The sequence below is a fragment of the Raphanus sativus genome, chromosome 8 (genome assembly GCF_000801105.2).
Source record: "Raphanus sativus cultivar WK10039 chromosome 8, ASM80110v3, whole genome shotgun sequence".
NCBI lineage: Eukaryota > Viridiplantae > Streptophyta > Magnoliopsida > Brassicales > Brassicaceae > Raphanus > Raphanus sativus.
In genome coordinates this window covers 8890183-8917647 of record NC_079518.1, presented here as the reverse complement: position 1 = coordinate 8917647, position 27465 = coordinate 8890183, and the positions used below count along the sequence as shown (strand labels likewise).

Here is a 27465-nt window from a genome sequence, read left to right as displayed (position 1 = left end):
CCCTTAGCTTCTTTCTCCATTGGCTTCTCTTCTCTATTTGCCTACACTTCAGTTTTGGCATCAGATCCATTGCTGTTGCTGTTTGTTCCTACAGACAGTATAACAAAGACTGGACTCGATAAAATACTAATTTTGCCTTTTAACACTTTCTTGATTCCGAGTGTTCAAAAGAATGTTGTTGTATTATGTAATGTATCTTATAGTTTTCTTGCGTCTTCAATTACACATTGTGACAACAGTGTCTCTCAAATTAACGTATGCTACTCCACTATTCTCTTTTTAATCTACAACCATGCATGCAAAATGCGATATGAACGTTGGGTCCGGATGAATAACCAAGGCATTATGCTATACATGGTTCACTATCGCCTCAGATATTAATTTCAAATACTTTTGTTTTTGTATAATTTCGACCAATAACAAAATGTACAGTCCACAGATATAAGTTTCATAATCAAAAAAAAAAAAGAGTTTCATACTCAATATATCAAAAACAATGTAATGTAGACTTAAAAAAATTAAAACAAGTGAATATATAATTTCAAGATGGATGGGTTTTTACTTTTTAGAATGAAAAAAAAAACAACGGTGTTGTTAGATTAGTGTTGTTAAATTAAAACCTGTTCCACTATCTGTCACTTTTAGTGGAGGACCATCGGTTGGGGCTGGTTGTACCTCAGCCGAGGGAAGATCTGCAGGAGTGGAACTGTCTCCTATCTCTCTATCGTTTTGGTCCATTTGAAGACGTTGATGAGTTGATGATGAATTGATGATAAAGGAAAGGAAGAAACGACACTTATTTATATGCTCACGAGTCACGACTTGCTTTGCTTCCAATCTATAATATATATATATGCTTAATTTTTATCGTATTCTGAATCCAGCATTGCTGAAATCAGCATTGCTGATGTATTACTTCTCAAAACATGTTTTGTTATATGTTGATGTTTTTATTTTCTACAAAGATGGGGGTGATTATGACAAAAGAAGAAGTAGAGGACACTTAGTATTTAATTATATGGTCACAACTTGCTTCATATTTCTATTTTTTCTTAAGTTTGAAAACTATATTTTTAAAACAATTATGTATAGATACATATATATATATATATATATATATATATATATATATATATATATATATATATATGTTGATCTATCATTTACTATGTGATTTTTTCATTGTTGTGTTCTTTTAATCTACCATGAGTTCAGACAATGACAATGATGGTTTGATGATGATGACAAAGGAAGTACTAGAGGAGACTTACTTATTTTCTCATGATTTGCATCGTATCTCTACATATTACGTTTTTTATTTTATCGTAGTTTGATATATTATTTCTCTACCATGTATTTTTTCGTAGTCGTATTTGTTATGAGAAAATAACAAACTATTTATCTGTTCACAACTATCTCTATATACTTTCTAGATAATTCATCAACTTGCATCTTGAATTTGGTTACAAATTCGAAATAATTATTTCTATAATAACTTCTAGTATTTTGAAATATAACTAGTCACCAGGGCTGACCTTTAAATTTAGGAGACCATAACCGATTTTTAAAATTGTAAACTAATATTTTATACAAATTTGGAAGCCTAAATTATTTTTTTGGAAGCCTATATTTATATAGGTCTTTTAAAAAATTTTGAGGATCTAACACTAATGTTTTATTAGGTTTGGCTCAGAATCAATCATGATAGTTACCTATAAATGTAAAAATAATAATTTAATCCATAATTAACTAGTAACTGGAACTTCAAAAAGTATGTTAAAAATGGAACTTCAAAAAGGAAAAAACAAGAAGCCGTGCATGGTTAGTGGTGGACACTTTACCCGATATCCGAACCCATATCCGAGTCCAATCCAAAAAATTTAAACGGGTATTGATTTAGGAGAGATTGTATATCCAAATCCGAACAGGTAATATCCGAACCCGAATGGATATCTGAAGATAATCGAACATATGTATACATATCTTTATATTTTTAGTTTACATCTCTCATTTTATTTAAAATATTTATATTAATGTTACACATGCTTTAAGATTATATAATATACATATAATTACGGAGGAAATAATTTGATCTATACTATTAAAGTAAAATACCTAATAGCTTTTTGCCACTGATTTTTTGAGTTATTTACGACCAAATGCCACTGCCTTCCTTTCTTTTTTTAAAAAAAAAATCGTCCATTTACAAAGCCCAAAACATAATTCCAATGAAATCTAAACAAGCCCATCACAAAATATATCATCTGCTTATTCAATTAAATACCCCAGCCCATACTAATTCTAATCCCAGCCCATCACCAAATATATCATCTCATTTACCTTGAATCTCTTCTCCTTCAAATGTTTGTCTTGCAAAACTTTTTCAAATCCTATACCTAAAATGGAACATTTTAGTAAAAACGAAATATAAATTTCCTACATACATTATCATAATATAATAAGACGATGATATATATATATAGATATATGTATTTCTTCCATTTATTTCCTACATTATCATAACAATTATCATAAAAGCGAAATATAAAAAAATGTACTCCTATTTTCATAAACCAAGATACCAAAATTAAATTAATTGTACTCCTATATTTTAGGATCTATTGCGACATTTAATCGATTTGCTTCATATTTATTGCCTAAAATCACGTTTCAAATCAATGTAAAACCAAATATATAAGTAAAACATATTTAAGCTACTCCTACATTTTAGCAAGTATCAATAATAATATTGATTTCTCTATTTCAAAGATATCAAACGAGAGCTGCAAGTTATTTATTGCCTAAAATCACGTTTCAAATCAATGTAAAACCAAATCTATAAGTAAAACATATTTAAGCTACTCCTACATTTTAGCAAGTATCAATAATAATATTGATTTCTCTATTTCAAAGATATCAAACGAGAGCTGCAAGTTATTTATTGCCTAAAATCACGCTTCAAATCAATGTAAAACCAAATCTATAAGTAAAACATATTTAAGCTACTCCTATATTTTAGCAAGTATCAATAATAATATTGATTTCCAAGCATCGATTTTAAATGTGGAAGTTATGATTTGCCTATAATCACCTTTGAAATCAATGTAAAACCAAATATTTAAAGAAAACCATGATGAGATCTCGCCAATATATATTTCGTTTTAAATCAGTTTCTATATTTTGTTTGGAAATAACTACTCACGCCTATAATATAGGTAACTACAATAACTACGATTAATGAATTAATAAATACTATTAACTATAGATTATTCTCCAAGTTTTCTAAAACCCTAAACACTCCACCGAACCCTCCTCCTATTATAAATAACGACGTCTTCATGGCACAAACTCATACTGTCAAACAAAAAATGCCTCCTAAAATCGCAATCAAACCATTCTCATCACCTAATGAATCAAAAATCCCCATCATCGAGTTGAAACCTAAGCACACTACTAAGATGGTTCATGTCAAAGTTCTACATTCGTACAGACAAAACATTCAACCAGGGGGTGAAACAATGGAATTCGTTCTGGCTGATGAAAGTGTAAGAATTTATTCATTTTTTTCAATCTTATGTTTTATTTGTTTATTTATCTATCTTTTATGAACTCTCGGTTATTGTTGTATCATTGGAAGGGCCATAAAATTCATGCAACTTGCAAAAAGACTTACATTGAGAGTAAAGCCAGTGATCTTCTGGTTGGAGTGTGGCGCAACATCCGCAACTTTCATGTTAGGCCTGCAGGAGGAGCTTACCGCACAACCAATAACCCCTGCAAGATTGTATTTAATCAATCTACTGTCGTTACTCGGTCCAGTTTCGTGAATGATGATTTGTATCTTAACTTGATTGATTTCCAGACAGTTCTATCCGGAACACTTGATGAAAAGTTTCTAATTGGTAAATAAATACGAGTTTTGCAAGCTATTATATTTTTATGTACTTGCTTTCGATCCTAAGATTTTATAACTCATTTTAAAAACAGATGTGATTGGTCAAGTCTTAGATTGTGGTGATGTCGACACCATTATGTGTTCTGGGGGGAACCAAAAAAAAAAATTGGAGTTCATCCTAAGAGACGTCAAGTAAGTTTTCCGTCACTTCTAAAACCAATATTCCATAAAGTATAGATTCGAACTAACCTGGGCTTCTGACTTGCGCCATAGTGATTCAAGAATACCATGCTGCGTATGGGGAAACCTCTGCGATATCCTCCATTCTGCCTGCAATCAAGACGATGAAATGATTACTTTGCTTTTCAGATTTGCTAAACTTGGAAAGTTTAGAGGTACAATCACACATCCTAACACTTTCATGATAATCAAGATTTTCTAATGCACTGCTGAGCGGTTAAAAATACAGGAGAACTACAAATCTCCAATTCCTTTGATGCTTCTCAAATGGTATTCAATCCTGCCATCCCCGAGGCAGAAGCATTTAAAGACTTGTAAGAGCATAATCCTTTGCTTATTTTACAGTTTCTATATGGTGTCGAAATACATGAACCACCACTATTATTAGATCTGTTTTTATCAGGGACAATGGTGATGACACAACTCTGATTACATTCGAAAGTAATGAGGGGAGTCAAGAGGACAACAACAAGAAACTAGCTAATCCATTCAAGCGGGGAATGCGTGATAAGTGGTTGCAGGAGCCCGCTAAGAACATCCAAGAAATGATAGCATCAACTCAGGTAAACAGTTTTAAATACTTTAACTAAAACATATATAATTCAAGTGAATAACTATTTTTAATCGATCACTTGTGTAGGTTGGTAAATGTTTGGTCACTTGCACAGTCTATGCAATTGATATGGACTGGTCCTGGTATTACTTTGGTTGTGATGCATGCCAAAAGAGAGTGGTCAAAACCGGAACTATGAGTAAGAAAGAAAAAGGAACCACTGTAACCACTCATATTTGGTGGTGTGAGACATGCGACGACAATGTGTTCAAAGTCTCACCAAGGTATGATTCTAGAAATTTGCTTTAGATTCTGACCCTGGAAAGACTAAGGATTGATTAGTTACAAAAGTCTCACATAATTTATGTCTGTATAATTTTATAGGTTTTGGCTTCACTTGATGGTCCAAGATGAATCAGGTGTGTCCAAAGTAATGATCCTAGACAAGGTGGCTAATGGGATAGTTCCTGAGACTCCTCTCAAACTTTTGAATGGTTGCTGGGATGAGGTAATTTATAAACATTTATGTTTTAAATATTCATGTCATTGTACTGCATAGGGAAACTAATTTATATTATCTATTTTGCTAGCTTGAAGACTCAGTCTTAATACCAGATGCTATTATGGATTTGATTGGAAAAAGTTTCACTTTGGGGGTCTATGTTGAGAAGGATAACGTGCAATATGGTGGTGAGATATTCAAAGTCGGAAAAGTCTACAAGGACAGAATGAATTTCTTAACTGGATCGGTCACACCATCTCACTCTGATAAAACGTTGACAATAACCAGTGGTGATAAGGTACACATGTTATTGAACGTGGTTCTTTTTACGTTAAGATTTTTCTGAGATTCTAATATAAACTGACATGAAAATCTATGTTTTTATATAGGATTCTGTTTACTTAACTGATAGCCAAGAACTTAACTATTCTGAGTCCACACCATCCAGTAAGAGAAAAGAAGAGGAGGCTAATTCTCTGCCTGACATCAGTTCAACATCAAAGAAACCATGCTTAATGACAGTTAAGGTTGAGAAGGGGGAAGAAGCTATTAAGAAACATGCCTAAGTTTGAAAGAAGACTACTCTTGATTGGAAGTGCTGCATCTTATTTGAGTTTTTGCTTATTTTATAATTTATTTGGGATTTGTGCGATTTGAGTTTTTTTTACTATGTTATGGTTTTGCATCTTTTATCATTTATGTTGGATTTGTGTTTTTTTCAATAAGGTTATTTAGACTAATTCATTATTTTCATATATTTTAGTTTTAAATTCCGTTTGAAATAAATCATTTGATGTAAACTACAATATAATTGCCCGAAAAAAAAACATAGTAAAATGAAAATATCATCTGGTCTATTCTAGAAACTACCAGATTCAGTTCGAAGGCATATTACTACAATTGAAAGGGAGAAAATTAACTTACTTCGGCTCTTATTGCTTTTCAGACCATCTCTCATTCCCATGTCCTTGAATTTAGTAACTGCTTATGTCTCTAATGACTCTCGAACATCACCATAATATTGTGTACTTTGCCTTGCATCAAAAAAATATTATTTATAAATTAATTTCCTATGTTTGTCTGCCAAATAATAAATATTGATCATTTAAATCAACCAAAATATTTGACAAGATAATTCACGATTTTAGAACATATTTTGTTTTCTATGTTTAACTACTCAACTAATTGGAAAACCTACACATCACAACTTCTGCCGTAATTTTCAGTGTAGAAAATTACAATGACAAACACGAACAAAGAGTTCCCTCCAGGATCTGGAGATTTGATAAACACGCAAGAAAGAAAAAGGAAGAGAAGATCGAAGAACAATGAATCAGAGAATACACAGCCCTGTCGTTCTAACTATACCAACAGTTTGACTTCAGTTCCTCTTAGCAAAGCTTTTGGAAGGGTTCTAACTGATATCTCCAATATACATTCTAAGATTCCATATTCGAGTCTTTCAGTTCGAGACAACCCTACTAATGGTTTACTCCTTCCCGATTACATCTTTGTCACCAACGATTTAATTTTTTTTGACCCGCCTGAGTTCTAAATCTATGCTTTTTCTTTTACAGATAATGGTCAAGATGACAATGCACCAGGAAAAAAAATGAAGATGGATTCATATAAATCGATGTGTAAGACCACACTCTAATCTGTCGTTATATTCAATTTTAAAGCCTATTTCTAATTTATTTATTTGATTCAAATTAGCACAATCAAGCAATCAAACAACTGTAAGCAACATCGTTGGAGGATCTAACAGTGTTTCAACAACTCTAAAGAGAAAGAGAGCACCTGTCTTTGTTGACACTTTCCCTACACTGTCTACTTCCAGTAAGAAACGATCTGCGAAATCAGGGATTTTATCTGATATTACCAATAGCTTTCCTACTCCAAGTACCTTGCCTTTGAATCGTTCAACACCTTCTACAAGTGGTTCATGTATTTCAAAGATATCAACCGAGGGTAACTCCTTTAAATATACATCTTTTCACATCTTTTAAGCTATTTCTACTATCTATGATTGGTTCTTTTTACTAATGTGTGTTTGCTTTTTGAAACAAAGTAAAAGGAAAGGTAGATGCTGGAGTAAACAGGTCGAAGCTTATGAAAAAGACCAAGAGTTGTCAGAAAACATTGGAACGACAATTTGAAAGTTGTCTAGATGATAATTCTGAAAGTGAGGTTGATGAGGATCAAGCTTACCAGAGCGGCTATGGAGGTCTAAACGGAGTTTTATACCTATGTTGTTTTTATTTTCTATTTTAAATAGAGGCTAATAACCTATTTTTGCAATCTGTTTTTAAATTACCAGAAGAGTCTGCATCGGAAACAGAACAAGTGTACGACTGCAGTAGCGAAGAAAGTGACACAAGCGATTCTGATACTATAAGCTGTGACCCTCTTTTATCTACACATACTGATACAAAGACAGCTTCGTCACGTACTCGGATGACCAAAGCTACATCTTCTCGGAAACAATTTGGTACTCAGTTTGTACAATCACCTAACAGAAATATTTTCATGTTATTTTGTTAAGCAGGCTAAATATTTTTCGTTTTTCTAAACAGGTTATATTGATGACGGTGATCCTACTTTCAAATGTGGGCATTGTGGAGCTATTATGTGGTATGGTGAAAGGCTAAACAACAAAAAAAATACCCGTAAACCCAAATTTGCTCTTTGTTGTGGTCAAGGACAAGTTCAACTACCACTGCTAAAGGATTCACCGGCTGCATTGAAACAATTACTTTATGGCAATGATGCAAAAAGCATATATTTCAGAGATAACATTCGCCAGTTAAATATGGTTTTCTCTTTTACATCGCTTGGTGGTAAATGCGACCGTTCAGTTCCAAAAGGATGTGGTCCTCTAAAAATGTTTGTACTTCAAGGAGAGAACTATCATTTGATGGGTAGTTTGAAACCTCCTCCAGGAAGCCCTCCTAAGTTTGGACAACTCTATATTGTCGACACACAAAATGAAGTGTCCAACCGTGCTTCTATAATTGGGTACGAATTTTGCTCACATTTGGATAGATTTTGGTTTCATTTTTAATAAATAGGTACATTATGAATTATTTTTATGTCTTTGCAGAAAGTACAAGAAATCTGCGGAAACATCTAAGAAGGAGTCAATTCGGAAACAAGTTATTGAGACTCTTTTGAAGATGCTAAATGAGGTCAATCCATATGTCCATCAATTTAGATCAGCAAAGGATAGATTTGACACGAATCCCGACGAATCATTCCATATGCGCATTATTAGCAGTCGTGCAAAAGATGGTAGGACATATGACACTCCTACAGCATCGGAGGTTGCAGCATTAATTCCGGGTGATTTCAATTTGGACATGGATAAAAGAGATATAGTGCTGCAAGAGAAACAAACTGGCTTCCTAAAGAGGATTAGCGAGATTCACCCTTCTTACTTGGCTCTTCAATACCCTCTGATATTTACTTATGGTGAAGATGGTTTCAGACTCGGTATACAAAAGAGACAGACAGCGGCTGCTGCTAAATTAAAGAGGAAGACTATTAGTATGAGGCAATGGTATGCATTTCGTCTACAAGAAAGGGAGAATGAGTGTCATACACTTCTGCATTCTAAACGTTTGTTTCAGCAGTTTTTGGTTGATTCTTATACTTCCATCGAGTCTAACAGGCTTTGCTATCTGAAGATGAACCAAAAAAGCCTTCGATCTGATTCATATGACTCTATACAGCAGGCTGGAAATGCAGGAAAGAAGGATTTGAATGACCAAGGAGAGCGTTTTTTGCTACCAGCCTCATTCACAGGAGGACCAAGATACATGAAGAACAACTACATGGATGCAATGGCTATATGCAAGTATTTTGGGTTTCCTGATTTGTTTATAACATTCACCTGCAATCCTAAATGGCCAGAAATAACCAGGTATCTACAAAAGAGGAATCTTATTGCTGATGACAGACCTGATATTATTGGAAGGATTTTCAAAATCAAACTTGACGCTCTCATGACTGATTTAACGGATAAAGAGCTGCTGGGGAAGACAGTCTCATGTGAGTAATTCTTTTTTCTTTGTACCGTGTGTTTTAAGTGCTTTAACTGTCACTAATGTATTTTTTTTTATAAATAATTTCAGCAATGTACACTGTTGAGTGGCAGAAACGTGGTCTACCGCATGCACATATTCTGTTGTTCATGCATTCTTCTTCTAAATTTCCTACCACTGATGAAATTGACAAGGTTATATCTGCTGAGATTCCAGATAAGGACAAAGAACCAGAGCTTTACGACATTATCAAAGATATGATGATTCATGGTCCATGTGGAGCAGTTAACATGAATTCGCCATGCATGGAAAATGGATTATGTTCGAAGATGTATCCTAAATCTTATGCTGATGTAACTACTGTCAACAAAGAAGGGTTTCCTGTGTATAGAAGACGAGAACAAGCAGATAGATTTGTTGAAAAAAAAGGTTTCAAGTGTGACAACAGATATGTGATTCCATACAACAAGGATTTGGCTCTTCGTTTTCGTGCTCACATTAATGTGGAGTGGTGCAATCAGACAGGTTCAATAAAATACTTATTCAAATATATTAACAAAGGGCAGGACCGTGCCACCATTGTTGTTGAGCCACCAGAAAAAGGACCTGCCGACCAGAGTATTAGGACCAATGGTCTGGCGAATAAGAAGAAAAAAAATGAAATCAAAGACTTCTTCAACTGCAGGTATTATTGTGTAATCGATGTATACATTTTAATCAGTTTTGGTTTATCTTATATTATCCTTATCATCTTTGCTTATTATAAATTGTTCAGATATGTGTCAGCCTGTGAAGGTGCTTGGAGGAATTTTATGTTTTCAATTCACTACAGATCAACACCAGTAGAAAGATTGCAGTGGCATCTTGAAGGAAAACAAATCATTATTTTCAAAGATGATGATACGTGGGAAGAAGTAACTAGCCGGAAGTCTATTGAAAATACCATGTTTTTGGGTTGGTTTGAATTGAACAAGATCAGTGCTCGAGCTCGGACACTCACTTTAGCTGAAATTCCAAATTGGTTTACTTGGAATAAGAAAGACAGGCGATTTCATGATAGGAAGAAAGGATTCAGCATCGGGAGAATCAATTATGCACCACGTGAGATTGAAGACGCATTCTACTGCCGTGTGTTGCTTAACATTGTCAGAGGTCCAACATGTTATGAAGATATTAAGACGTTTCGAGGGGTTGAGTATCCTTCATACAAGGAGACATGTTTTGCAATGGGACTGTTAGAAGATGATCTAGAATATATTGAAGACCTCAAAAGAGCAAGTTTTACTGGTTCTGCATGTGAAATGCGTCAAGCTTTTGTTATCATGCTCATGTCTAATACTTTGTCAAATCCAGAAGTCGTTTGGGAAGAGAGTTGGGAGTTTCTTTCTGAAGACATTGAACATAAGAGAAGAAAGCTCTTACATAGACCAGGTACGATCTGTCTAAATTTTAAAGCTATTACAGTAAGACTTCTGGCAATATAGTTTTACGAAGTGTTACTAATTTTTCTTTTATTGTGTTGTATGAAGATCTTAGTTTGAGTGATGCGGAAAAAAAACAGTACGCGCTTATAGAGATTGAGAAGCTTCTAAAGAGTAATGGAACTTCTTTGGCAAAGTGGAAATCTATGCCTCAACCAATACCAGACATTGTTAATAACAATGTTTTGATTATGGACGAGCTTAGTTATGACCGGGAGGAGTTAGAAGCTGATCTTCAGCGTGACATTCCAAAACTAACGGATGAGCAGAAGAAGATATTCGATGAGATTACTGATGCTGTTTTCAATAAAAAAGGAGGGGTGTTTTTTGTTTACGGATTTGGTGGTACAGGCAAAACTTTCTTGTGGAGATTGCTTTCTGCTGCAGTACGTGTAAGATCAGAAATATGTCTAAATGTTGCCTCAAGTGGGATAGCTTCTCTGTTGCTGCAGGGAGGAAGGACTGCCCATTCTCGATTCGCAATTCCTATCAATCCAGATGAATTTTCCACTTGCAAACTTATACCAGGAACTGATAAAGCGGATCTGGTGAAAGCAGCCTCGCTTATAATCTGGGATGAAGCTCCAATGATGAGCAAGCATTGTTTTGAATCATTGGATAGGAGTATGTTGGACATTGTTGGAGATAAGGATAAAAGACCTTTTGGTGGCAAAGTTGTTGTGTTTGGTGGAGATTTCAGACAAGTGTTGCCTGTCATTAATGGAGCTGGAAGGACAGAGATTGTTCTGGCTGCTCTTAATTCATCTTATCTATGGAAGCATGTAAAGGTGTTGCAGTTAACCAAGAATATGCGTCTACTGTCCAATAATTTGTCGGCGGAGGAGGCAAAAGACTTGCAGGAATTTTCACAATGGATATTGGATATTGGAGATGGGAAGATTGGTGAAGGAAATGATGGGGAAGCTCTTATAGACATCCCAGAGGAGTTTCTAATTCTTGATGCTAAAGATCCAATAGAAGCTATAAGTTCAGCAGTGTATGGAGATGCTGTTTCTTTACAGCAGAACAAAGACGCAAAGTTTTTTCAGGAGAGAGCCATTCTATGTCCTACTAACGATGATGTCAACATGATTAATCAGCATATGCTTGATAAGCTTGAGGGTAAGATATTTTTCAAATTTCTAAATTTAATATTTTCAGTTGTATATTTCCTAACGATCAAATTATTTAATGCAGGAGAGGAAAAAATATTCTTAAGCTCTGATTCTATCGATGCTTCAGATAGGTTTTCTGTTAATGACCAAGCTCTTACTCCAGATTTTTTAAACAGAATCAAAGCATCAGGATTGCCAAACCACTGTCTGCGACTGAAAGTGGGTTGTCCAGTGATGTTGCTAAGAAACATTGACCCTGTCGGTGGATTGATGAATGGAACTAGACTCCAGATTACAGAAATGTATGACTTCATGATCAAGGCGAAGGTTATTACAGGGGAGAAAGAAAAAATTGGTCGAACTGTCCTACTTCCTAGACTCTCTATAACTCCTTCAGATAAAAAGTTACCATTCAAAATGAGGAGGAGACAACTGCCTATTTGTGTGGCATTCGCCATTACTATCAATAAAAGCCAGGGTCAAACATTGTCTGAAGTTGGAATTTATCTACCAAGACCCGTTTTTTCTCACGGACAACTATATGTGGCTGTTTCCAGAGTTACTTCAAAGAAAGGCTTGAAGATATTGATTGTTGACAGCGAAGGAAAACCTCAACGTCAAACGAAAAACGTGGTCTTTAGAGAGATTTTTGATAATCTATGATTTTCGTTGTTTGCTTTAACAATTATCATTTATTTATAATTTAAAACTTCTGTTTTCGTTATTTCTTTCATTATTTTGCTTATATGTTTAGTTACTGCTTTATATTAATAAGTTTCTCTTATATTATTATTAGAACTTTAGGAAAAGTTCGACAATGGAGAGGTTCAATTTTTTTTTATATCATAATGAGGATGGAAAGCCTCAATAACAAACAACGACTGTTTCAAACAAGCATATTGGAACTTCTACAAAACAGTTTTGTTTTCAAAACATTACATGAAATGCCAGATAATCAGATGCCAGCTTCATCTCTAATCAAAGTTTACACTTAAAATTTTAAGCCTCTAAACTATGAAACACGTATACTGCAAACAACAGTCATCAAAACAATCTTCCGGTTTATTCCCCTAACTACCAGTTTCAGTGTGAAGCCTAATTACTACTATTCTAAACTTTAAAAATTACTTACTTGGGTTTCTATTTTTGCGCAGCCATGTCTCTACTGTCCCATGTCCTTCAAATGTATAAAGCTTATTTCTCGAAACCTTTTAATGAACACCTGTACATGATTTGTATCTATTAAATCGACTCAGTATTAAACATATATGTATTCTCATGTACAACCTCCAAAAATAAAGCTATAGTAGAAAACTTATCTGGTCTCATCTGTCTCGGTTTCTTTTCTGCTCCTTCAAAAGTCGCTTGCATAGATTTTATGTAACTTCTCATTATTTATCTGTCAATAATGTGAAGTGAAAATAGTAAACAACATTAATTCTACAGTCAATATTTTTAAAATATTATATAATTTGGTTTATGAATAAAAAATATATCTGAAGTTAAAATTACGGTATATAAACTGGATGTTACGGATTGCATACCTTATCACAATTTGACGAGTGGGCAACTATGTCTGCAAATAATTGGCTTTGTCCCTCCTATATTATTCTTTGTCTATACAGGGCCATAAAGCAAAGCCTGCATATAATATACAATTTTTTTTTTTCATATTAATCAATGATTTTGCAAGTCTATAACATTTTTATTAACCTTTATATATTAAAAATATTCCCATTCTGTTCTGGCCAAGGTTTGATCTTTTCTTTTAACTCAACCTTGCTTTTCCGATCAAGTACCTGTAACAAATAACACAGAATAACAAAGTTAGAAAAGAAAAGATTCATCTTTTGAAGTTTTGTCCATTTATTCACAAGTACCAAAGAAAATGACATAAAGTAGACAAAAAATGACACAAACTGACAAGTTTCTTTATCAAGAAGCATGCAAAATAAAGTTCTGATGGCCCTGCTTTAAAGTTTTCCTCTACAGTGGACAAAACAATCACACATACTGACAATTACCCAATTTTCAGACATCTGAACCATGCATGACCTCTACAGTTTTTTCTACAGTTTTTTAAAAAGTTTGACAAGTCCATCAACTTGCTCACTTCCCAATCTCGACCTCCTCTATATAATCTCTAATTCCCTTACTGAAAAAACAGAGAGAAACACTTCTAACCTCTTTCATTTATTTTTCATCCACTTTTACAATCAAAGAGTTTCTAAGAAAGATAAACTATCCTAGATGGGGTCAGATTCTTCTGTTAACAATGGTTATATCATTGATATCGACTCTGATTTTGATGATTATTCAGAAGCCGATCCGACAAACTACTTTGCAAATCTCGACCTACGCTATTTTGCTGCCAAACCAAAGGAGATGCTAACCGAGAACACTGAGTTGAAAGAAAAGTGTTTGGAGAATGACAACCCGGTTGCTCATTATATCGAGGGGATTATTAAATACTTCATAGAGAATGAGCAACGTGCAGGACTCCGTCATTTCCGACAAGCTTCCATTGGGAAAAACGATGACGGTACGTTCCTTTACGGTTTGTTAATGCTGGTTCGTGGTCACTATTGGAAGGGGCGAATCTACTTGGATAAACTTCGATGGTTGGAAAAACCATCGAGGTCCAATCAAAGCTGGGAGAGAATCAAGAACTCCCTAAGTGAAATTCCGTGTAGTTTCACTCAGGATGACTATGCGGAGATGGTTAACCTTCGACCACGTAGAATGTGCCATCCCGAAGATGACATAACTTTAGTTTGCGATGAGTGTTACTACTACAAAAGGGTTTATCAATGGTTTTCCTTTGTTACTCGTGAAGAATAAGAAATGGAAGGGTTTATCAATGGTTTTCCTATGTTTTCTGTAATGTTGCTTACGTTCAATATGTTGTAATCTGTTTCATTCACTATGTAATCCTCTAGATGTGTGCTCTATGTTGTATAATAAAGCACTTGAATGTGTCTGTGTTTTTTATTTGCTTAGCAATATGTTTTATTATATGTGACAAAACTTTTGCATTTTATATTAAAAATATTAAAATGATTGAAATCAAGGGTGATTTCAATACCAAACAGTCACTGTTTCAAACAAGCATATTTGAACTTCTACAAAACTTTTATATTTCAAAACATAACATGACCAGCTTCATCTCTAATCAGATGCCAGCTTCATCTCTAATCAAAGTTTACACATCAAAATTTCAAGCCTCGAAACTAGGAAACACGTATACTGCAACCAACAGTCATCAAAAATTGACTTTACTACCAGTTTCAGTGCGAAGCCTAATTACTACAATTTTAAGCTTTCAAAATTGACTTACATTGGTTTCTATTTTTGGGCAGTCATGTCTGTGTCCCATGTCCTTCAAATGTATAAAGCTTCTTTCTCTAATTCTTTTAATGAAGACCTGTACATGAATTGTATCTATTAAGTCAACTCACTAAGTATAAAACATATACCTATTCTCATGTATAACCCAAACAAATAAAGCAATGTTCGGAAACTTATCTGTTTATTGTAGATAGATACTTCATAAAGGAATGTAATCTGTAGTTAGTTGTGAATTCACATCGTCTTCGGACTCTTTGTGATATGTCAGAAGGCTTAAGATGTTCCTGCAAAATATCACTGTTTCTAAAATTAGTGTACGTATTCGTGAATAAAGCTTAGCCTTGGAACTGAAGTTAACTAAAATACCTGACTGAGCATTATCTCATTCAACTTGCTCATGCAAACGGCTGCTGTCAACAACAACGACCTGTAACCATTGTTTCCCAGCATCAATTCATAGACACAGCAAGTTATCAAGGATAAAGTGAACAGAAACATTCACAGAGAGAGAGAAAATGAACTGAAAATGATGAGAAACTACTAACACTTCAAGAGAAGGACTCTGAATCGCTTCTTCTCTGCTCCTTCAATCCTCTGTTCCGTAGATTTTATTTATGTAACTTCTCGGAGCTGCTGTCTCAGACTTTCCAAAAGATGTTTATCTTGGTGCTCACAATGTAAGCAATCCTAAATGCACCACCTGTACATGATTTGTATACTTAATTAAGTCAGCTCACTACAATGTAAAACATATACTGTTTCTCATTGTTAACTCAATCAAATAAATCCATAGTACGAGACTTATCTGTGTACTCGAAAGCTTTTGTTTGATTTTGGGTCATGTCTTTCATCATTATTCAACTCTCAGCTTTGTTCTGTAACATTAGGAAAAGTGAAAGAAAATAAATGTCACCACTATTTGTTAACTAATAGCTTGCAGATGAGAAACACAAAAAATAAAACAAAAAAATTGGTATCACACCTGAAGTTTGAGAGAGGGTTCAACACGGGAATGATATTGAAAGAGCCTTCGGATTTCCGTGCAATGTACTGGGCCTACTGGCTTTCAAGTTCTTGAATATCACCCTACATCTTCAATAGCACCAATGACTAAATCATGATTTTGCCTCATGATCATTGTTTAACTGTCTCTGTTTCTGTTTCTCCGTCAAAGACATCATCTGTCTCTGTTTCTTCTCTGCTCCTTCCATCCTCTGTTCCATAGATTTATCTAACTTCTCGCTGCTTCTGTCTCCATTTACCGTTTCGTTGTCTTTCAAATCTTCTTTTCACTTTCTCAAAGATATCTGAATAAACAAAATCAACAACACATTCGATTTCTTGATTCGGGTATTCAAAACTTAACATGCATATCTCAGATCGAAGGAAAAAATTGGGTAGTTACCTTTTAATACAGAAATGAACAAGACATTCTATCTCGATTTTTTTCTCTTTCTTCTGTTTCTACTGTTTGTTCCCCGTCGCAGATCTTCATGAAAACCCTAACGGAGAAGACGATAACCCTCCAGGTCGGTTCCTCTGACACATACGAGAACATCAAATCGAGATAGAAGACAAAGAAGGGATCCCATCGGAGGAGCAGCGCCTCCTTTTCGCCGGGAAACGGCTCGAGGATGGACGCAATCTCGCCGACTACAACATCCAAAAGGAGTCCACGCTTCACCTGGTCCTCCGTCTGAGAGGAGGAGCGAAGAAGAGGAAGAAAAAAGATTGCTATTTTTGTTACTTTTTCTTTTTTTTCTTTTCAACAATCGCCACGATCTATGTTAAAGATCCAGTCGACGCTTTCCTAATCTGATTTTTTTCTGTCTGAAAAAACAAAAGTGTCGGCAGAGTTTTTCATTTTATTTTTTGCATTATCCGACATTTTGTAGTAATAGGGACCATACAATTTTTTGACTTTTTTATTAAACAGAAGAAAAATATTATAAAACTTTTGGGTCATTGTTGTAAGCCCAGTTATATATGTAAACAGGCCTTAATATTCATTAGAACAAATAAGATTGAAAATTAATTTCAATATCCCATTAAACAAATCTGAGAATATGATTTCCTATTACAATTTAAAAATAAATTAACAAAACTAACACAAACCAGCTACTACAACCCAAAAATATACATAATGACCACTCAAGAAAAAAAAAACTAGAACTACAAAACTATACAAAAACATATTTTATATCTGTAATTTTAAAGATTACATATATAGTTATTAATTATTACAAATTTATAAAATTGTAGTCGTATATTAGTTTAATGTACACACACACACACATATATATATATAATACAAATTAAAATTTTAACGATACTTTCAAAACTTCTCAATGATAAATAGTAAAAATATATTGATGTGTATAGTTCTGTATATATATATTATAATTACAGTCAGATTATATATTATTACATTTATATATTAATACTTATTATTCTCATTAAATAAACCAACTACTAAACATATAACATAAAATATTTACTAAAAATGATATAAATATAATATGTTAAAAATATATTTGAAAAATACACAATCCCGCGCTTTGAAAGCGCGGGTCAAAATCTAGTACTCACTTAAAATAAATATTAAGCTTTTTGTTTCATATATTAATAAAGTTATATCCAAAATCTAAAAATAATAGCAAAATTAATACTTGTTTGTTTTTGAAAGGTTACCTCCAAATTTATTAATCATTCAATCTATTAAAAAAATCAGTTAATCGAAAACAAAAATTTTAAATACAAAAACTTTAAAAATGAAAATTTTAATTTTTTCTTTCAAATTAAATATCTGAACCCGATCCAAAATAACCGAACCCGAACTAAAAATAATCGAATCCGATCTGAAATATAAAAATACCCGAACGAGTTCTATCTATATACCCATTTTATCTATATACCCAAATACTTGAAAATCCAAAATACTCAATCCAAACCCGAATGGTTATCCGTAAGCCCATGCCTAAATCATAGGGTAGATGATTTAAGATGAGTCATACGACACGTAAAATATGTATCCATAACCATAAGCATAACAAAAGGAGCCACATTAGATTCATGTGAAGTGGGCACAGGGCACGATGATGAAAACCAAATACTATTTTGTTTTGTTTTCTATGTGTATAACAAAAGACAAAACTCATACACGATGTCAAAAAGTTCCAGTTCCAAACATTGCTTGCTCAAATGAGCATCTCATGAAGAGAAATCCACTCATATTAGATCTATTATTAATGTGAGTGAATCCCTTCCATGGAATACTCATTTAAGCAAGAAGCATTTAGAAAGCGGAAGGAGACATGACTTTTTCCGTGAGCGTATAAGAGATGAGTTCACTGATATAAATACATGAGCAACTGCACAAACCAGGGAGACATTACAGAAGTACCCTCTTCTCAAACAGTAAACTACCCACCAGACCAGAACCACCATACTACTGAACATATATTAACTCAGACACACTTGTAGAAGACTTGTAAGTAAGCCATGCATGGAATGGCAGCTAAAGAATGACTTTTTAACCAACAATCAAACATGCTCACACACATCCTTGTCCTTTTTTCAGGCAAACCACATGCCTGGGGGAATCATTCTAATATAGTAGATTAACCAAAAAAAAGCTATTTCTTGATATTTTTGGTGATTATAACCACAAACTCGGTGATAGAAAAATATTACAAACTTGATCAACCAATATATTGACATTCATACAAACACTAGAGGTAAATTATACATAAGCCACATCTTTTTTTAATTTATCCCCAAAGAGTATTCTTGACAAAAGCTTCAATATTTCTTGGCCAACTTTAGCTTTTCGATCACAAACATGCCTTCTTTATACCACTGTTTAAGATTGAAGGTCTCCACATACTTCCAACCCAACTTCTCACCACACTTACTACACATCACATCTGCCACCACGTACGATCCGGTTAACAATTTCCTTCCAATCTTTGGTCCAACCACCACGTTCATCGCGTGCGAAAACATAAACGCTGGCCCTGAAGCTCCCTATATTCATGTTAACATATTTAGATAAAGCTGGATAAGAAATGAAAATGGTATTGTTAGTACCAAAAAAATTTATAATCTTGTTTTTACCACAAATTTTTTGGAGATGAGATCTTCACCGAGAGCTAGCGGATTTTCACAGTTTCTGCACAAAGACGTAGGAAGAGTTTTGCTTTCTCCCATTTTGGTCGATAAAAGAATGTAGAAACTAGAAAGGAGATAGAAGAGTATAAGATTTGATTAGAGACTAAGAAATCATTAGTTCTTATCGCTACTAGTCTTGTGGAAATTATTGTGCGTTGACTTGTCTCGGTCGTTGGCCACTTGCATAATTGCATCCATGATACTATTGTATGCCCAGTATGTGCTTTTCAGCTGATGGGCCTAATAGCAATATGGGCTCAGACTCAAGTGACGAGGCCCATATGGTTGAGATACAAGCAAAGCCCATTCCTTTCAAGACATCAACGGTCAAGACTGTTCCTGCAGAAACGACAAGAACGTTAAAGACTAATGCTTTACGTACGGCTCGACCAGCTCAGATGGTAGAGACGAGGAACAGATTTGCCAGCTTGTCAATGTGTGCTGTATCTGCGTGACTCAGCATAGGTTACAACTAGGGTTTGCTTTACTTTCATATAAATACTAGTTGAAGTTGTAATTGCCGTCACTTGAGTCTGAGCCCATATTGCTATTAGGGCCTTTGTTATTTTACAGTTATCAAAATTTTAAGACCGTTGCATCCTCTGTGGTTTCAGGCCTGGTCCGGCTACCGGGTCAAATGCAATTAAACTATAAAACATTCGTTTTACTTTTACCTCTCAAGATTTAAACTCAGTATATATAGGTCCCATTATTTATGTTTCATCAACTCTCATGACTGGTCTTGGGTTTCATAGAAGATATTGTGGCGATCAATTCCCAAAGAGGCTATCGAATAAGAGAAGATATATGTGGTGAGATCTGGATGGTGCTTATGAGCTATCAGATAGCATTTGGGAAAATGTTTTCTTTCGTTATTTAACATTTACCAAATTATAGTGGAGCTAGTTTAGGTTTTAATTTGCATATCTTTGGTACAAAATCTTTAATGTTACGACGAATATATTAATAATCTTTTGAAAGATTAACATTTTGTAAAACTATATGGCAGTGGCACAGAACAATTTGTTTTAGCAGCTGATATGCATTGTATCACTTTCATACCCAACAGGGTGATACGAGAACAACACATTCATTAGGTTACAAATTCACATATGCATGCCACTCACAGTTTATAAAAGGAGACAGACACTTCACAATTTTTTTTGGATATCTAGATTTGAATAAAGGATGGATTATGGATATGAAGAATAATCAGTAACTAATTAAGGTACCTACTGAAAACTAACTAATACATAGATGGTAATATAGACAATTATGAATAAAAATAAGTTATGCCAGTTATATATAGAAGCTAAGAATAAGAGAGGGAAGGTCAGTTTAGCATCTAAAGTTCTAAACTATATGAGAAAGACATCTTGGAATTGTAAGTGATCAAAAGATTTGTCTCTCTTGCGTGGCCGCAAATCTGACCAGAACCATAACTCATACATAGTACTAAACTTAGAGACACGTCTGCGAGTAGTTTGATGTGTGTGTGTTTTTGTCTCTAAAAAATACATACATTTTGCACTGGACACTCCATCCATCCACCCATCCTTTCCTCTTTAAGTTTCTCAGAATATCTCTCTCCTTTTCTATATGTATACATCAATATAACTATAATGTTGACACATTTTATCAATCAAAAAATAAAAATGAACAAAGTTAGCTCCATCTCCTGCAGTAGCTGAATATTTTCAATTATTTGAGAAAGAAAACACATGCATTGACTGTCACCACTGTGAGGGACTAAACTCACCTCCTGATTTTAGGTCAGGTTAAAATTAAAATGGAAAGATATCGTGGGCTGAATCCCGTAAGAACTTTATATGATGAAAGAATGATTTTATTGATTCTTGATAAGAATTGTTTACAAAGAATGTTTTTGAGATTACAAAGAGATAATAGTGTTTAAGAGCTAATGTGTATGAATCGTAGAGAATGTGAATCCTTTGATCATTGTTTGATGTCTTCTTTAAATAGCCTCATGCTCCGTCGGTTGCTACCAACAGGTTCCCGAGATCCTCTCCGTGATTTGAGGGATTTGTAACAGCTTCCCTTTGACCGGGTCCTGCGCCTATTTATTTGTCCACGAGCTACCTCTTTGACCGGGTCCTGCGCCTGTTTACTTGTCAACGAGCTGCCTCTTTTCCTTCACATCTCTGATGAACATCTCGAGCTCACAGCCTCCGGATCTGACTTAGCTGTTTTTGAAGATTGAATTCATGATGGGCCTTTCGCGGCCCGTTATCATTTCTTATTGTATATCACTAGCTAGGGGGTCATATTTGGGCCCAACAGTTGCCCCCAGCTTTCGAGATAAGATTCCTTATCTCGGAAGCTAGACCTAGCCGCCGAGCATCAATCTTTTTGTTGAGATCTCGAGCAACAGTTATCTTTATTGAAGATTTCCTTTGCTTAATCTGATGGCTACGATTGCGTATGAAAAGGCGCAAGTATCTGACTTCTCGGCCAGCAAGCTTCCCATTCCTCAATTCTCAGAGAGTTCGGGTACTTTATTAACATGTTTAATCTATCCTTTTCTGGAGAGTATGGTTCTAACTTAGGTTTGGTGGGCCCTGATTCAGCTCCAGTCGAGACGTCCCAGATGGGCGATGACAAGGAGGCAGATGAGGGAGATCCAGCCAAAGAAAGTGATCCAGTCGAGGGAGACAAGGATGTCGGGATGAGCTCCCGTGATAATGATGTCTAAGAGCTGCGGCTCTTTTTGAATTGTAATGTTGCTTTTCATGACTTTTGCCCAATGGGCTTTGTTTATGATTCAGACTTATAGCCTGAGGAGGCTTTTAAACCTTGACTTGTTTTAGGGTCTTCTGAACCCTCGTTAGCCTGGGGAGGCTTTTAAACCCTTTTATTCAAATTTCGGTTTTGTTTTTCGTATTAAGTCATTTGACTTGGTTTGATCGTTTCTTGGATAAGATTGACTTTTGTCAAGTGGAAGTTTCGGTTAGGACATGTATCGTGATTATTAGATACAATGTCCAATGACTTATCAGGTCTCGAAGATTTCGAGTGTATTCGATTACGAGGATCCTTAGAAGGAGTTCCTGAAATATTGAGATTAGCTCCGGGTTTTTAGGAACCTGAGCTACTCTGAAGACTTTAGGAGGGGGTTCATGGGAACCTGAATTCGTTTGTGGGATTTTAAGACCCATTGAAGTTTGCTTAGGATTTTAAGACCTTTTGAGATTTGATAAGGATTTTAAGACCTTTTGGGATTTGATAAGGATTTTAAGACCTTTAGTGGTTTCTAAGGATTTTTAAGACCTTAGATTTAGGTTTGTCGAAGTTTGGTTTCGCCTGAAGGATTTTAAGACCTTCGAGGTTACTAAGGATTTTAAGACCTTAGATCCAGGTTCGTGGAGACCTGAGTTTGTTGGAAGGATTTTAAGACCTTCGAGATTACTGAGGATTTTAAGATCTTAGGTTCAGGTTGACGGAGACCTGAATTTGTTCGAAGGGTTTTAAGACCTTAGGTTCAGGTTCACGGAGACCTGAATTTATTCGAAGGGTTTTAAGACCTTAGGTTCAGGTTCACGGAGACCTGAATTTATTCGAAGGGTTTTAAGACCTTAGGTTCAGGTTCACGGAGACCTGAATTTGTTCGAAGGGTTTTAAGACCTTAGGTTCGGGTTCATTGAGACCTGAATTTGTTCGAAGGATTTTAAGACCTTAGGTTCAGGTTCGTAGAGACCTGAGTTTGTTCGAAGGATTTTAAGACCTTAGGTTCAGGTTCGTAGAGACCTGAATTTGTTAAAAAGTCAAGGTATCGAAGATAATTGCTTTATTGATAATAGGATACATGGTATCACAATAATCATACAATCGATGTTTGGGCTATATGTTCTCAAACATATGCCCCCTTTCGCCATGGTGTAAATAGTGTTAAAATGAGATTGGGGTTGCACTCATAACACAATTGTCTACGTACCCAGTCAAGGGGTCAAGCCTAACGTAATTCGAGGAATTTAAGTACCTAATGATAATATTTCTTCAGATTTGTGGCACTCCACGATCTGATTTCAGGTACCTCGGTTCGTACCTTCAGGAGCTTATAGACGCCAGGTCGTACCACGTGGATAATCCGGTAAGGACCTTCCCAATTGGTCCCTAGTTTTCCAGCATCTGGTTCCTTGGTTCCTTCAAAAACCTTCCTAAGTACTAGGTCACCTACAACGAATTGTCGGGACCTGACTTTGGAATTGTAATGTCGGGCCATTGCTTGCTGATAGTTTTGAATGCGAAGCAAGACTCGGTCTCGTCGTTCCTTGATTAAGTCGAGGCTATCTGATAAGAGCTAGTCATTAGCTTCGGGATCAGACGTACAGAGCTCCCGTCAGAGGCTCCCAGTGGAGGTTTCCGCCGGAACGACAGCTTTCATTCCGTAGGCTAAAGAGAAAGAGGTTTCCTTTGTAGTCTTTCTCGGGGTGGTTCGACATGCCCAAAGTACTTCACGTATCTTTTCAGACCAGGTTTTCTTGTTGGTTCTGAGACGTTTCTTGAGGTTTGCTAATATTGACTTATTAGCAGCCTCCGCCTGACCGTTACCTTGAGGTCGTCGAGGTGTTGAGAAGGTTAGGCGGATATTCCAGTTGTCGCAAAATGCTTTGAAGTCGCGAGAAATGAACGGTCCTCCGTTGTCGGTTACGATCTCATACGGGACGTCGTGGCGGCAGACAATGTCTTTCCACACAAATCCTTCGACTTCGAATCTAGTTACCTGTTGGAAAGCTTCAGCCTCTATCCACTTTGTGAAGTAGTCTGTCAAGACCAAGAGGAAGCGTAGCTTCTGCCTTCCCCTTCCTGACGTATGATGAGTGGTCCTACGATGTCCATGGACCACCTCATGAACAGAGCGGATATTGAGGATAGTTTTTCCGCATGCTGATGTATAATCGGTGCATGCATTTGGCATTTATCACATGAAGAGGAGTAAACCTCGCAGTCAGCGATCATGGTGGGCCAGAAATAGCCCTGTCTTTTGATTCGGATAGCTAGAGCTCTGCCCCCAAAGTGGTTTCCACAGGAGCCGTCGTGCATTTCTTTCATAAGATTGATAGCATCGAGGCCATGGACGCATTTTAGCTAAGGTCCGGAAATGCTTCGTTTATAGAGGGCTGACTCGATTATGCAGTATCTTGCGCTTAATGCTTTGAGTTTTTGGGCCTCCCACTTATTGGGGGGGGATCTTACCCTCCAAAATGTACTGCATGATCGGTATTCTCCAATCCTCTGTCCCAATGATTTTGTCATGAAGAGATGAGGGCGGGTCTTGTTCAGGTCCCTGAGTGTCGTGATCTGATGTGTCTGTGTTCAGGTCCTTGAGTGTCGTGACCTGATGTCTTATTGCCTCCGGAGATATTGGTCGGATTAGGCTCGAAGGAGTCTGAATTCTGAGGAATATCTCCAGTTCTGGTGTTGTTCTCCGGAGTCTGGGTCGTTTCTTCCGATGCGCTTTCAAAAGCAGAACGACTCCTGGTCCTGGCTGCGTAGACAGGTGAATCCGAGGTCTGGATCTTGCCCCCGGAGGTATGCTTTTTAAAGCTACGAATTCTGGTTTTTGGGAACCAGTACGTTGTAAGAACTTGGGTTGCTACCGTCTGGAGGTAGCTACCTTCTGTTTGCTCTTTCGGCTTGCTATCGATCTCAGCTTTGGTAGCTATGTCGATACTTGTCTTTTCGATTCTCTCTACGGGTATGATCCGTTTTACGAGGGGGTCTGATGTTGACGCTATAGCAGCCAGCGCATCTGCTGAGGAGTTCTCTCCTCGTGGGATCCTCGTTAGTTCAAATATGTTGAACTCCTTAGTGAGGTTCCAGACAACTTCTAGGTATGCCCCCATTCTTTCGTCCCTTGTTTCATACTCGCCATGGAACTGGCTAGCTACTAGCTGTGAATCACTATAAGCGTTCAGCTCTCGAATTCGGAGGCTTAGGGCGAGTTTTAATCCTGTAATTAATGCTTCGTATTCAGCCTCGTTATTAGAAGCGCTGAATCCGAGCCTGTAGGATTGTTGGATGGTTTCTCCAGCTGAGGAGGTCAGCCTTAGACCGATGTCGGAACCTTGTCTTGGCGAGGCTCGTCAATGTACAGACTCCACTTCGGAGCTTCCATTTCCAAGTCTAGTTGTTCGGAAGCTAGCTTGATTATGAAATCGGCAAGGACCTGAGCTTTTGCTGCTGCTCGAGGTCTATACTCGATATCGTATTCACTGAGCTCTATTGCCCATTTAGCTAATCGTCATGATTGGCTAGGGCTGTGCAAAATTGTTCGCAATGGTTGTGAAGTCATTACGACGATTGAGTGCGATTGGAAATAAGGTCACAATTTTCTGGCAGTTGTTACGACAGCTAGAGCTAGTTTTTCCATAGTAGGATATCTAGTTTCGGCGTCTATCAGACTCTTGCTGGTATAATAGACAGGTCTTTACTCGTTTTGCTCTTCTCGTACCAGCACACCACTAACTGCAGCGGTTGATACGGCGAGGTAAAGATATAGCGGTTCTCCCATACTGGTTTAGCCAGGATCGGAGGTTCGGAGAAGTAAGCTTTCAATTGTTTGAAGGCTTCCTCGCACTTTTCGTCCCATAAGAACTTCTTATTATTTTTTAGAAGTTTGTAGAATGGGAGGCACTTATCGGTGGACCTGGATATGAATCGATTTAATGCTGCGATTCGTCCAGTCAATCTCTGTATCTCTTTGGTTGTCTTAGGTGACGGCATTTCCAGAAAGGTAGCTATCTGTTTCGGGTTGGCTTCGATGCCTCTTTCGGTTACGAGGTAGCCAAGAAACTCGCTTGAAGGTACCCCGAAGGTGCACTTAGCAGGGTTGAGCTTCATATCGTATTTGTTGAGGATATCGAAGCATTCCTTTAGGTGGAAAATGTGGTTTTCTCCAATTGAGGATTTGACTAGCATATCATCAATATAGACCTCCATGGTTTTCCCGAGCTGGCCAGCGAACATTTTATTCACTAGCCTTTGATAGGTAGCTCCTGCATTTTTTAAACCGAATGGCATGACCTTATAGCAATATGTCCCTCGTTCAGTTATGAATGCGGTTTTCTCTTGATCGTCGGGATCCATCATGATTTGATTGTACCCTGAAAAGGCATCCATGAAGGACAAGAGCTGGTGGCCAGCAGTGGCCTCGACCAAACAATCGATGTGAGGTAACGGGAATTTGTCTTTGGGACAAGCTTTATTTAGGTCGGTGAAATCTACGCAGATTCTCCATTTCCTGTTCTTCTTTTTTACAACTACTGGATTAGCTAGCCAGTCTGGGTAATGTACCTCACGAATGGACCCAGCTTTCGTAAGTCGGTCAACCTCGTCATTAACAGCTTGAGCCTTTTCTAGGCCTAGCTTGCGACGCTTTTGTTTGATCGGTTTGAAAGTGGGGTCTACATTAAGCTTGTGAGTAGTGACGTCGGCGTTTATACCCTTCATGTCACTGGTGGTCCATGCAAAGGTTCCGACGTTGCTTTTTAGAAAGTCGATGAGCTCCTTCTTAGTCTCGAGAGTTAGCTCGGATCCGATACTCACATGCTTTTCAGGATTTGAGTCGTCGATACTAACTTGCTCGGTGAGGTTCTTAGAGGGACCTCGAATATTCTGTTGTATCTCACGACCCTCCTAGATCTGTAATTGCTATTGGGGTGATTCTTTGAGAATTTCGAATCCTCCCAGGTAGCAGATCCTGGAGATCTTTTGGTTACCATGCACGGTAGATATCCCTTCAGGTGTCGGGAATTTCACACATTGGTGATAAGTTGAAGCTACTGCTTTCATCGGGGAAGGTCTGTCGATGACTACAAAATTCATCATTTTCATGATTCCGCCAGCTATAATTGGGAGCTTAATAATTCCCAATGAGGTAGCTGTTTCTCCGAAAAAGCCTATGAGGCTAGCTTTCTGGTCGACGATTTCGTACTCATCTATTTCCATCCCCTTTAGGGCGTTATAGAAAATGAGGTCGACGGAGCTCCCGGTGTCTACCATGAGCTTGGGTACTTCGTACCCTGCGATGTTCAAGGTGACGGGGCATCGTCGTGAGGTCTGTCAAGGTTTGACGTCTCACTTTCCCAAAAGGAAATC

The 27465-nt window shown here is 36.6% G+C and overlaps 2 protein-coding genes and 1 long non-coding RNA gene across 7 annotated transcripts; 1 reads left to right on the top strand and 2 right to left on the bottom strand.

The window, feature by feature from the left end:
- Positions 1-813: 813 nt before the first annotated feature.
- LOC108821165 (uncharacterized) lies at positions 814-16946 on the bottom strand. 5 transcript variants are annotated; one of them, XR_008937976.1, is made up of 13 exons: positions 16583-16946; positions 16160-16484; positions 15723-16052; positions 15544-15604; positions 15167-15474; positions 13543-13628; positions 13374-13470; positions 12962-13228; positions 6991-7122; positions 6115-6224; positions 4145-4225; positions 3674-3774; positions 2161-2396 (listed from the first exon to the last, which is right to left on the bottom strand). It is a non-coding gene; the product is annotated as an uncharacterized LOC108821165 (long non-coding RNA). The 5 variants fall into 5 exon arrangements; XR_008937977.1 differs by lacking the exons at positions 2161-2396; positions 6991-7122 and adding an exon at positions 814-838 and having other exon boundaries at positions 16583-16942; XR_008937973.1 differs by lacking the exon at positions 6991-7122 and having other exon boundaries at positions 16583-16942.
- On the top strand, positions 4232-6088 carry LOC130498996 (uncharacterized). The gene is made up of 5 exons (XM_056992873.1): positions 4232-4698; positions 4776-4972; positions 5073-5196; positions 5279-5488; positions 5580-6088. The coding sequence occupies exons 1-5, from the start codon at positions 4636-4638 to the stop codon at positions 5754-5756; spliced, it is 771 nt and encodes a 256-aa protein (XP_056848853.1). The 5' UTR covers positions 4232-4635; the 3' UTR covers positions 5757-6088.
- Positions 16947-18797: 1851 nt separating the features above from the next.
- LOC108836900 (protein yippee-like At4g27740) lies at positions 18798-19516 on the bottom strand. Its single transcript, XM_018609994.2, has 2 exons — positions 19294-19516; positions 18798-19203 (listed from the first exon to the last, which is right to left on the bottom strand). Exons 1-2 carry the CDS (start codon positions 19384-19386, stop codon positions 18979-18981), a joined length of 318 nt encoding a protein of 105 aa, XP_018465496.1. The 5' UTR covers positions 19387-19516; the 3' UTR covers positions 18798-18978.
- Between the last annotated feature and the right edge of the window lie 7949 nt (positions 19517-27465).